The sequence below is a fragment of the Muntiacus reevesi genome, chromosome 13 (genome assembly GCF_963930625.1).
Source record: "Muntiacus reevesi chromosome 13, mMunRee1.1, whole genome shotgun sequence".
Lineage (NCBI taxonomy): Eukaryota > Metazoa > Chordata > Mammalia > Artiodactyla > Cervidae > Muntiacus > Muntiacus reevesi.
In genome coordinates this window covers 59,983,762-59,997,052 of record NC_089261.1, presented here as the reverse complement: position 1 = coordinate 59,997,052, position 13,291 = coordinate 59,983,762, and the positions used below count along the sequence as shown (strand labels likewise).

Below are 13,291 nucleotides of genomic sequence, written 5' to 3'. Positions count from 1 at the left end.
ACCCAGCTTGCATGTCTGGAAGTTGTTGGTTCATGCACTACTGAAGCCTAGCTTGAAGGATTTTGAGCATAATCTTACTATCATGTGAAGTAAGTGCAACTGCATGGAAGTCTGAACAATCTTTGGCATTGCCCCTCTTTGGAACTGGAATGAAAACTGACCTTTGCCAGTCCTGTGGCCACTGCTGAGTTGTCCAAATTTGTTGACATATTGAATGAAGCACTTTAACAGGATTGTCTTTTAGGATTTTAAATAGCTCAGCTGGAATTCCATCACCTCCCCTAACTTTATTCATAGTAATGCTTCCTGAGGCCCATTTGACTTCACACTCCAGAATGTCTGGCTCTAGGTGAGTGACCACACCATCGCGGTTATTCAGGTCAATAAGACCTCTTTTGTACAGTTCTTCTGTGTATTCTTGCCACCTGTTCTTATTCTTGTTCTCTTCTTCTGTTAGGTCCTTACCATTTCTGTCCTTTATTGTGCCCATCCTTGCATGAAATATTCCCTTGATATCTTCAATTTTCTTGAAGAGATCTCTAGTTATTCCTATTCTATTGTTGTCCTCTATTCCTTTCATCATTTTATTAAGAAGCCCTTCTTATCTCTCCTTGCTATTCTCTGGAACTTTATTCAGTTGGGTACATCTTTCCCTTTCTCCTTTGTCTTTCGCTTCTCTTATTTTCTCAGCTATTTATAAAGGCTCCTCAGACAACCACTTTACCTTCTTGCATTATTTTTGGTTTGGGATGGTTTTGGTCACTGCTTCCTGTACACTGTTATGAATCTCCGTTAATAGTTCTTGAGGCACTCTGTCTACCAAATCTAATCCCTTGAATCTATTTGTCACCTCTACTGTATAATCATGTAGGATTTGATTTAGGTCATACCTGAATGGCAGCCCATTCCAATATCCTTGCTGGAAAAATCCCATGGACCGAGGAGACTGACAGGTTATAGTCCATGGGGTCACAAAGAGTTGGACATGATTGAGTGTGCACGTTGTTGTTGAAGAATAGCCTAGTGGTTTCCCCTACTTTCTTCAACTTAAGCATGAATTTTACAATAAGGAGCTGATGGTCTGAGAATAATGTAGCTGGGTGTTATTGTAAAATATTTCTTCTAGATAGGGTACCAGGGAAAATGTCCATCTCTAACTCTGGGACTCATTTATAAAATGTCAATTGCGGTCACTGCTTAAAAGTATTGGTGTGAGGATTAAGTGGAATTACACATGTGCATGAATCATGATTTCATTTTAAGTGACAGAGACAAATTCAACTTTAGCTTAGACACAAAGGAAAACTTCATGATTCACAGAATCCAAGGAATGACTGAATGACTAACCCATAATACCTTCCTCTTTGTCCCTGTTCAGCTTTACTCTGTTAGCTCTGTCCCCTGCAACTTAGCCTAGTTTCCTCCATATGATGAGGAACATGGTCACTGATAACTGCCAGGTTTTACAACTTAGAAGTTGGCTACCAGAGAGTCTACTTTTTTCCCATTTCATTCTTACTTCCTGTTAGAAAATATTTGGGTTATACCCTCAAGCCTGAAGAAATCAACTGTGGCCAAAGGATTGGGAACTTGAAAGAACATGCAATTTTCCCACAGGATCTACAGGGCTTAAGACAATAGGAGAAAGTGAAAGTGAAAGTCGCTCAGTTGTGTCCGACTCTTTGCGACACGAATTCTCCAGGCCACAATACTGGAATGGGTAGCCTTTCCCTTCTCCAGAGGATCTGCCCAACCCAGGTCTCCTGCATTGCAGGCGGATTCTTTACCAGCTGAGCTACCAGTGAAGCAAGACAATAGAAGAGAAGTGTAGTAAATTGTATTGTTGCCGTTTAGTCACTAAGTTGTGTCCAAGTCTTTTGAAAACCCATGGACCACAGCCCACCAGGCTCCTCTGTCCATGGGATTCTCCAGGCAAGAATACTGGAATGGGTTGCCATGCCCTCCTCCAGGGGATCTTCTATACTGAGGAACTGAACCTGAGTCTCTTGCATCTCCAGGATTGGCAGGTGGATTCTTTACCACAGAGCCACCTGGGAAACCCAATAACCTGGTAAAAGATAACACAGGTCCCAGAAAAAGAGAGGGAAGATGCTGACTGGTGAAACATTAAATTATTTAAAACTGTCCCTACAATACAGAATGCATTCAATACAGACTCCCCTGGGAAACATCAATAAATCCTAACTTTATGAACTTCCCTGGTGGTCCAGTGGTTAAGAATCCACTTGCTAATGCAGGGGACATGGGTTCAATCCCTGGTCTGGGAAGATCCCACACACCATGGTCAGAAGCCCATGCGCCATGACTCCTGAGCTCAAGCTCTAGAACCTGTGCTCTGCAACAAGAGAAGCCATCACAATGAGAAGCCCTTACACCGCAAGGGAGAGTAGCTCACATTCACTGAAACTAGATAAAGTCCACATAGCAATAAAGACCCAGTGTGGCCAGGAAAAAAAATTCTAACTTTCCAACTCCCACTTTCAGTGAGTCACAAAAATTTCTCATTACAAAACTGAATTACAATATACTGAGAAAACTTAATTTATTCATATTCCTCAGATTTTATTTATTCTGTATGCTGCTACCCTGATTGGATTTAGGTGCGTCTCTGGTCCTGGTAACTTATTGGAAGTGCAGTCTTAGCCACTGGGCCACAAGGATAGCCCCCATCAGACATTTAATGACTTCATTAATTCTAGCTGTTACTCAGAATGCTGCAGAAAAAGAATGAATAAGGCATACTTCCTGAGTCCCAGGAACTCACTTTCTAGTCAAGAGGATAAACACATCACTTCATTTATACAATTGGGGCTTCCCTGGTGGCTCAGTGGTAAAGAATTCGGCTGCCAATGCAGGAGACGCAGGAGATTGGGAAGAGCCCTTGGAGAAGGGAATGACAACCCACTCCAGTATTCTTGCCTGGAAAATCCCATGGACAGAGGAGCCTGACAGGCTACAGTCCATGGGGTTGCCGAAGAATTGGACACGACTTCGCGACTAAAACCAAAACCAAACGTGCTAAAATGGAGTTATGGGTAGGTGACTATGAGAAATCAGAGAAAGAATACTTTGCCTAAATTAGCAATTTGGAGAAGTGGAGAATTTTGAACTAAGTAAAGACGATATGGAGTGAGCAGAGCATACTAGATAGAACACATTATGTAAAGGGAGGGAGAACAACCGTAGCCAAAATGTGAATGAAGACAGTGAAGCAGGAAATGTTGGAGACTGAGGCTAGAGGGGTTAAGTGGGAACCAAATCATGTAGCCTGGGCTTACTTGAGGAGCTTAGACTTAACCTCATAGGGGAGTGGCTTCACACTGGGCTCAACAAAGCACCTCAGGCTTCAGAGTGGGAGAGGGCGTGGAAGCCCGTCTGGGCGTCAGAGCTCTGGTTCTGACATCTGCTTCAGTGGGACCAGCTCAGTTAAGCTTTATCCCTCTGCTGCTCCGCTCAGTCGCTCAGTCGTGTCCGACTCTACGCCTCCTCTGTCCAGGCTCTCTGTCCATGGGACTCTCCAGGCAAGAATACTGGAGCGAATGGCCATTCCCTTCTCCAGGGAATCTTCCCGACCCAGGGCTGGAACTCTTGAGTCTTCTGCATTGGCAGGCAGAGTCTTTACCATTAGCACCATATGGGATGCCTCCTAACCATTATCCCATCATATGCAAAATAGTTCCCTGACCTAAAGGTGTTGGGTGTTGATCAAAATCTTACACGTAAGGGGGTTGGAGAGGGTATCTTTCACTTGGAAAGCATGAGTCCTGAATAGTTTAAGCCGACTGCTCTGAAGACAGATCACAAGATGAGTTACTATTTCCACAGGGCCTGTAATAATCTGGTTCACATCCAGTGAGCACCTTGCACAAGGACTAGGTCACAGGAAGCTTCCGTGAGCATTACTTTCCACCAAGGCCAAAAAACCTGTGGGTTTGTCACCACAGTTTAAGATCTATCCTTTATATTGCACCAAGAAAAACACTGTATTTGCTTCTTTTCCTTAACTCAATTGTGGGAGAAACCTGAATTAAGCACTTACAGCTCTCAAGACAGATGTCAGTTTATTTGGGAGGCAGTAGGAAGAGGAGGAAAAACTTCTTGTCTCCTTTCCCCTCTCCCCTCTCCCCCACCCCCGTTCTAGGTCTCCAGGTCCAAGTAAGACTCAGGTAACTGACAGGCGATACAGCCCCTCTTGGGCGGAAGCCTGGATCCTCTGAGAACCATGAGTTCCCCTCCAGGGAAGCTGGAATAAGAACAAATAATTCTTACTGAGGGCTTAACATGACCTGGGTACCATAACCATGGGCTTCCCTGGTGGCTCAGAGAGGAAAGAATCTGCCTGCGATGGGGAGACTCGGGCTCGACCCCTGAGTCGGGAAGATTCCCCTGGACAATGAAATGGCTATCCACTCCAGTATTCTTGCCTGGAGAATTCCATAGACAGAGGAGCCTGGTGGGCTACAGTCTGTGGGGTCACAAAGAGTCAGGCCTGACTTAGAGACTGACACTATTATTACTACTATTAACTTATTTAATCGTTACAACAAAGCTAAGAGATAGGTACCGTGTGATCCTCATTTTATGTACAAGGAAATTCAGGTATAGAAGTTAAGTAACTTAACTTGTTAAAGATGCCTCAGTGGTAAATGGCAGGGGGTTCAGATTCAGACAGTAGCCTCTGACAATCACTGAGCTAAAACATCTCCTTACAGAGAGCCCTTTGATGTAAAGGGTGTAAAGGGTCCCAGAAAGCCTAGCCTGGGACCTGGAGTTGGCCTTTTTTTGGGGGGGTTGCTCTGGGCCTTCTTGCGGCATGAGCTTTTCTCTACCTGCAGTGAGTGGAGGCTACTCTCTAGTTGCAGTGCACGGGCTTTTCATTGTGGTGCCTTCTCTCGTTCAGACACTAGTTGCAGCTCCTGGACTCTAGAAGTGAAGAGAAGTCGCTCAGTCGTGTCAACTCTTTGCGACCCCATGGACTGTAGCCTCCCAGGCGCTTCGGTCCATGGGATTCTCCAGGCAAGAATACTGGAGTGTGTTGCCATTTCCTTCTCCAAGGGTGCTAGAAAAAGAAGTCGAAACTGCTCTTATCAACTCATTAACTTCCATAGGTCTGAACTCTAATTGGGTCAACTATTTTATTTTGCCCAGGGAGGACACTATAAGTAGACATTCTTGGAGCTTTTAGCTACTAAGGAACCCCAGATCTTTAGTGCATTCTCAAATAGCACATTCTAAGTGTGGACTGTACAATTCACACTTGGTACAATCTAGAACAATCTCAGTGTGGAAAGTTACACATTCAACATGACTCTTGCCTTTCCTGTCCTGAGGGAAACCTTTGATTAGGATTTAGAATTATTCTCCACACAACTTATTTGTTTAAAAAGTTTATAACACACAGCTCTAGGTGCTGGGGAGCCAATGAATTTGCGAAATTTGCTTTTTAGATCATGTCAGCTGCAGCAATGAAGATGAAAGATGAATTTAAGAGGTGCATGACTGAAGCCTAGGGGATGAGAGGTCATTATACTAGACAAGGGGAAAGATTTAAAGATGAATGCAGGCAGTGGCAGCAAGTAATCAGAGGAGGGGGAAGGGTTTTTTTTTAATTTTGGAAATCAAGAGGTAACACTTGGTAATTTCACTGATTATTCTCCATTTGTGCTACAGAAGCATTTTCTACCTTTCTTTGTCCTGCTCTGTGCCCTGGAGGGTGACTGACTCTCTGGATTGTGTCATCTAAGATTCTATGCTGGCTGGCTTTGGATTGGGTTCTGCTAGTAGGAGGCATCACTAAGAGATTGGTAGGTAGGGGGAGAAAAAGGTCAGGGAATTCTCTCCTCTGCGGACGGCCATACTTCCAGTTAGGTGGCCTTACTTCCATACCTACAACTCTTTCCGGGTTCTGGTAAAGTAGGCCTCTCCTTCTGCTTCTTCAGGACAAAGGATGGTAATAGCTTCCAGGTGTTGCTGGTCTCTGGACACCTCGTGAGCTTTGCTGATTCCCTGAACCTCCCTGACCTCTGTCAACAGTCCTTTGATTAAACTCTCTTTAACTGATTAGCCCTCTGAGTTTTTTCCTGCTGGGACCTGGACTAGTCATGATTGATGGGGAATAGGGAGAGGAGCGCAAAGAGTTGAAGTGACTCCCAGGTTTAGATTTTTTCCTCTAATTGGATTTTTAGCATTTTTCTGAATGCTTTGTCAGGACATGCTCTATTCAGATTCCTTGGAATCCATCTCTGGCACCAACATTTTGGTTGGTATTTCCAGCAGGAGACTCTGGCAGGTTCTCCAGAGCCAAGCATGGTTGATACATGGATTTCTCTTTCATTGCCTCTGAACTCTGTTGTCACACTAGTATAAGCCCCAGTACACTCAGATTTTCAACTCAGCATTGGTTTTGCTGTTATTAGTTTTACACCTAACTTTGAGTTCTAGATTTTGAAATGTACAAGGAACAATTAGAAAGGGTTGCGTAAAACAACAGCAACAAGAATCCTAATTACAGTAAAAGCTTTTTTAAAAACGGAAGAAACTGGGAATATTTAGTGAGAATCCATTAATGCAAATATTAATAGCCAAGCAGTTGTACTATGGTTGTAGTGTTTTGTTGATTCAATTGTAAAATTTTCTCTCCAACAAATAATTCAATATGATGAACATTTTATTTTTCATCATACAACAATCACTTCAAAGAATTTAGTTGGCTCTTCACAATTCTTGTTAAGCCATAAACAAATTATATTCCCACTCCCCAAACTGCCTTAATGCCTATACTGCCTACTCTATGTACTTCAAATACACCAGCAACCCTACAGAAGCCTTCCCCAAGGAAGAGGAGAGTGAGATGAACTGGAAGAGTAAGACTGACATCTATACACTGCTCTGTGTAAAACAGAGAGCTTGCGGGAAGTTGGCGCACAGCACAAGCTCAGTTCGGTGCCCTGTCTCAGAGGTGTGGGATGGGGGTGGTTGGAGGTTCAAGAGGGAGCGGACATATGTGTATATATATAGCTGATTCCCTTCGGTGTATAGCAGAAACGAACACAACGCTGTAAAGCCATTATACTCCAATTAAAAAACAAAACAAAACAAAACAAAAACAAAAACAAAAACAAACCAACCTGCCCCTTACCCTGCATTCCTGGTATGCACGTTAGCCTCTCCAGGGAGCTCTTTTAGAAGACTCATTCCCAGACTCCACCGCAGGCCAATTAAATCAGCATCCTTGGAAATGAGGCCCAGGTGTGGATATTGTTTAAAAGCTGCCAAAATGACCCTAAAATGCGCAGAGCTGAGAACAAGACTCCAAACCATAGAACATACAAGATCGCGCGAAAAACATAGGGATCTCCTCAGAAGATATAAACCCAAGATACCTTGTGTCCAGTAAGCTGTTTAATCCCTTGTTAATGAACTTCCTGTGAGCTTTCTTCCTCCTCTTAACCTTCAACTTTTGCACACTGGGAAGCTGAGAGCCCTTCAGTTGGTTTTGCTTCCTTGTTTGGCGTATGTGGTTTGTTGACAAGCTGCCTAGAACACAGTGAAAGATAACCACAACTAAACCTGCTTCTGAGTCAGCAGTGGTTTTCCCCATCAGTGAGGTTTTTCTTAGAACTGTAAAAGAGGGTGAAAAAAAAAAAGCATATAAATGAAGGAATCAGACTCTTAAGAGTCGTTAAAGATTACAGTTTTGACTGGAAAGGAGGAATGATGCTTTCAATATTTTCAAAGAAACCTTTGACTAAGGACCAAGAAGTAAAATGTACATTGTGCATTTGCTTCGCATCATACTTCAGGGTTCTTTGTGATCAAACATAGTTCTTTCAAGCTATGAAAGAACTATGAAACATAGTTCTTTCAGTTCTTTCAAAAGAACTGAAAAGTAATTTCAATAAATATAGTTAGCCTTCAATAAACATATATAGTCTTGAGGAATTCTATGTCTCATGAATGAGGTAATAAAGGAAGAAAAAATAATACTTAAGATATGTTTTCTATCTCAGTTTCTTGCGGTGAGCAAATGTCCCATGCTATTTGTGTCAGTTCCATTTTTTTTCAAGTGACTTTCCCTAGTGTCTAAGAGAGTGTTAAAGATAAACCACAAAGAAATGCAAATAACCTGTGATTTCTGTATCTAGAATATTCAGTGTAAGTTAGTGAGACTTAGTATCTCACAAAGTTATCTGAAGTTTTTCAGAAGGGGCAGGGAGCATCCTGAGCATTTTTTTTTTTTTTTTAGCAGTAGTCACTGCCCACAGGTTGATGCTATAGGAGATGACAAAACAACTGAAGTTGGCTTCTTTTCTTTTCTGCCCTTTCTCTACTTCCTGTCAAGTTTTCTCTCCATCTCAGCCTATATTGACTTGGTAAGAATATGTCCACTTTGAGTTTCATGCAGTCTAAATGTTTTAAGTAGTTTGGTTATCTTAACAAACCAAACAGATTGAAAAAAACAAAACAAGGCAAAACAAGAGAAAAAAAACCTTGCCCTGTGGCACGGGAACGCATACCCTGGCATACGAGATCATCTGTAAAATGAAGTACTGCAGAATTCCGCAGAAGCAGGGACTCACGAAGGTGACAGAATGATGAAGTCTGAAGTGATTCCCCCAACCAAAATCTCTGGAGAGAACGATTAGGAAGCCTCCTTCTGCTTTCTGGGGAGAAAGTCCAGCCAATTACATTTGACTTTTTTTTTTTTTTTTCTGTGACACTTTCCTTAGTTTTAGCAATCATATTTAAGCTCCAAGGCCTCTTTTTTAAAATTAATGTTTTGGCTGCGCTGGGTCTTTGTCGCTGCAACTGGGCTTTCTCTAGTTGTGGTGAGTGGGGGTTACTCTCTAGTGGTGGTGCAAAGGCTTCTCATCGTGGTGGCTTCTCTTGTTGCGGAGCAAGGGCTTTAGAGCATGGTCTCAGCGGTCTATTCCAATGGTCTCTTAAAAGATATGAGCTGTATAGACTTCTGATCAAATGCTTAAAGGTGTCAGTGATCTAATTTTTAACAATCCAGCTATGTTTTAAATGAGTCTATATAACAGTAATAATGCATAGCATTAAATGTATATTATATACAAAATGCTGATACATATAGCATCTCATTTGATGGTCTGGTCCATCTTGTGTCCAAAGTAGGAGAAGCAGCTTTGTTAGGTCTTTTTTCAAATACTCTTGAGGAAAGGTTCTTGAATGGGCCAGGAAGGATCAAGCTTGGACTAGAATGCACCTTTTTTTTTCAGTTAAGTAGTCTTTTCATGTTCTACTACATCCTGCTGGACAAAAGAGCCCTTAGCATTTCAGCTGCGTGAGGTGATGCAGGAAGAAATGTTCACACACTAAGGTATGAGGAAGTCATTCTTGCTTATACACGATTTAACTTAAACTTTGTGCTAAGCAGAACAGCCTGCTTTGTAGCCTATTTAAACATACATTGTACATTCGCTTTAACCATTCAAGAAAACCACTGCTCAGAAGAAAAGTGTCCATTTTAAAGACAGAAGTGCCTCTCTCTTCCTGGAGCGTCAATGGTCAGGTCTGTAGCCTATGATGATAAGGCTCCCTTCCCCGAGCAGAAGGCCATACTTACTCACTGTGTATGTGCTGCTCTGTCTCTTTGAAACTTGAAAGAATGTAGCTCTGTCATGTTTGATACTCTTTGTTCTGACAATATATAAAACTGTGCTGAAACCATGTTTCCATGAAACAGTTCCTCAGAGCTATCCAACAGCCTGTTTGCCAGGCAGTTAATTCTCAGTTTGGTTCCAAAGAAAATCTCTTCTATTCTCACTATAGATCAGTTACTGATGATTCTCCCCATATACTGAAATAAATAGAGTTCAATCTTAAATTTACTACAGAGAGCAGCAATTGAGATTGAGAGAGAAATAAGGACCTTATATAGTTGGTAAAGGCTTAAGCTGCAAAACCGAGTGGGGTGATTGTAGTTTCCACTAAAATTTTTAAAAATCTAATTGCTTACTTTGAGCCAGACTCTGCCAGGTGCAGAGTTAAAAAATTATTAAAAATAATCCTGTCCTTGAGGAATTTCCTGGCTACCGCAGCAGGCCACAATCTAGTGATCTGGATTTTGAAGAACTGATTAGAATTTACCTGAATGCTGTAAGGAAGGGTGGTTCAGATAACCAGGTCAAAAGAGAAGGCATGTAAATGATGCATTTCTGAGCACTGGAGTCCCCAAAGTCTCTCAGTTTGACATGCAAAATGCTCCCCTTTTTTGTTCCTTAAGTAAACATTCACTATCTGGGTGTATGAAACTAGGGAAAAGAATGGCTTTTTTTCAGCTGTAATTCCTATGCATCACCCCCTCCGTTTAGGAAGGATATGGAAGTTGGACTATAAAGAAAGCTGAGCATGGAAGAATTGACGCTTTTGAACTGTGGTGTTGGAGAAGACTCTTGAGAGACCCTTGGACTACAAGGAGAGCAAACCAGTCAATCCTAAACAGGTCAGTTCTGAATATTCATTGAAAGGACTGATGCTGAAGCTTAAACTCCAATACTTTGGCCACCTGACGCAGAGAACTGACTCACTGAAGACCCTGATGCTGGGAAAGATTGAAGGCGGAGGGAGAAGGGGACGACAGAGGATGAGAAGGTCGGATGGCATCACCTACATGATAGAGATGAGTTTGAGTAGGCTTCGGGCCTTGGTGACGGACAGGGAGGCCTGGCGTGCTGCAGTCCATGGGGTCGCAAAGAGTCGGACACGCCTGAGCGACGGAACTGAAGTGAACTGACCCCCTCGGGTTTAAAAGCTCTGAATTTACCCCTTATGGTCCACACTTGAATGCAGAAAATTTTTTAAATGTAATAACGTAACCAGTATACAGTAGTTATAACCTCGAAGAGTTGAGATAAATCCTAAGTTCGTCTTCGAGAAAACGGAACAGGAAGTCAGGGACTCGAATTTGAACCGTGCCTGTATGTGATTTTCCTGGGCAAATACCATGTCAGGATATCCCTCTCAGTCTGTAAGATGAGCATGATCTGTGAGGATGATTTTTAAAACGTCGGTGAAAGCATTTCCTCGACCCCATTTGGTGTGCTTCTGCTATCCCCGAGTTCTTTCCACTTTCGCCACTTGGAGATCTAGTGATCACGACCCAAAGGGCTTACACATCACCACAAATGCCTGACCATCTCTCCTCATACATGTCACCTCCCTCGCGGGCGGGTGCAGCTTCGGCTTGGTTGGGGCGGCCGAGTTTAGGTGTCCCAGCTGAGGTCACAGATTCCTGAAGTCAGGAAAGAGGGAGAAAGCGATTATTGTTTCTTGTCAAACGCCCAAACAAGAAAGAAATCATTAAGGAAGGTCTCCTAAGCGCACGCGCGGTGGACGCCTTATCGCCTAAATGGGGGGCGGGGGGGGGTGGGGGCGGCGACGTGCTCACGTCGGGCGTGCCGACGTTCGCGCAGCGGGCGCCGCCAGCCAATGGAACCCGCCCCACCGGGAAGGGGCGGGGCTTCTGCCTGGCGAAGGTGGGCGAACTTGTGGTGGCCAGGGAATAGGTTACCTGTGCAGGTTCTGGCGCTCCGGTTAGTTTCGTGGAAGTGGTGTCACCGAGACTGTTTGCTCCTTCCGTTTGCCAGAGCATCTTCCCGTTGGTGATACTGGCGCAGATTTCTGCCGGTGACTCTGTCATGCCGAACTCGCGGCCCAGGCCCCGCCGGGGCGCCAGGAGTGGCGCCGGGGCAGCTGGGCGGGACGAGCTGGTGTCGCGGTCCTTGCAGAGCGCAGAGCATTGCCTGGGTTCCCAGGACTTCGGCACCGCCTATGCCCACTACCTCCTCGTGCTCAGCCTGGCGCCGGAGCTGAAAGACGATGTGAAGGTGAGGAGGGCCCTTCTCCCGCAGGTCGAGCCTCTGTTCTTGTATAAGTAAATTAATACTTAGGTAGTTGGAGGAGTGAGTGTGGACTATAAGTGCCTAGTGGTTGTTATTAATGTTTACTGTTCACCGTTGACTGTTTTATTCGCAACCGCAACCAGCCTGTTAGAAAATATTGTTTGCTGACCCTCGAAATGTACATCCAGAATCGTATTCCTTTTCACCACCTTCTTTTTTACTAGCCTGATTCAAGCCTTAATCATCCCCTGTTGACTTTTGCAGTTCGCTTTGGCTCGAGAAACTAGACTGTCTTCTGCAACACAGCCAACGTGAGCTTTTCATAACAAAAGCCGAATGGTGTCATTCGTCCATTTCAAAACTTGCACTTCATTCAAATTCCAAAGGTTATATTGCACATGAGGCCTTCAGTGATCTTCTGTCACGTCCTGTATCTAATTCTGGCAAGTTCCTGCCCCAGGGCATTTGCACTTGGCTCTCCTCTCTACTGTTGTGGAAACAGTGCTGAATTAAATTTGGAATTAGCCTGAAGTAATCATTTGGCGATGCATTCTTTAAGTTTCAGTTATTAGATTATTTGTGAGAGTTACTCTGTTGAAGTTCTGTAATTTTTTTTTTTCAGGTTACTTTAGAAGAATTTCAAAAAAATGATTTAGCTTAATTTTGCATTCAGTTTTCAACCTGAAGCTACTTTGCTTTATTTCATGGAAGGTTTCTCAACCCCAAGACTGTTGATATTTTGGATAGGATCCCAGAATCCCCGACTTCTTCCCGATAGATGTCAATTTTGTATAGACATTTATAGTTCACAAAAACTTAGTGTAAATTCCAGGACCAGCTAGCCTGAAGGAGGAGAAAGTGCTTGAGATTGAGTTTGCTCTTCTAGGTAGGCAGACATAGAATAATGGATCTGTCCAAGTGCTTTTCCCTCAGTTCTTTGCTCCTTAGTTTCCTCTTGTAAAACAGGGGCGGTGTGTATTAAAATAAATATAAAGTTTGTATTTCAATTCCTGATGTTCAGTAGGGTTAAGTAACTAGCTCTATTTCCTGCAAAACAAACTCCCATATTTCTTTTCATGGGCCTCTGTGAAAGACCTATTTCTTTAGTCTTATTTCCTTCTACTTCCCATCCTCACACTTCAGCCACACCAAGCTCCTTACCTATAAATTCCCCAATCCATTTAATGTAATCTGTGTTTTTTTCCCTCCCACACCCTAGAATCTTCATCCTATCCTCGTCTCTCTAGTGAATTCCATTAAAATTCTGTTTCAGGTTTAACTCTCCTGTAGAAAATATGGGAAGATGATATAAATGTTGTCCGTGATAAAGCTGGAATGACTGCAGGCTGCTCTGTCTACACTGGGTTGCAGTGTGGAGAATGTTGGGAGGGAGATGCGATGGG

At 43.3% G+C, this 13,291-nt stretch overlaps 1 protein-coding gene across 1 annotated transcript in view; it reads left to right on the top strand.

The window, feature by feature from the left end:
- The first annotated feature begins 11,511 nt into the window (after nt 1–11,511).
- Nucleotides 11,512–13,291, top strand: part of PRMT9 (protein arginine methyltransferase 9) — a 31,913-nt gene continuing 30,133 nt past the window's right edge. The window contains exon 1 of the mRNA XM_065904879.1: nt 11,512–11,873. Coding sequence (XP_065760951.1) covers nt 11,685–11,873 — 189 coding nt within the window. The 5' untranslated portion in view covers nt 11,512–11,684. The remainder of the gene's footprint in view (nt 11,874–13,291) is intronic.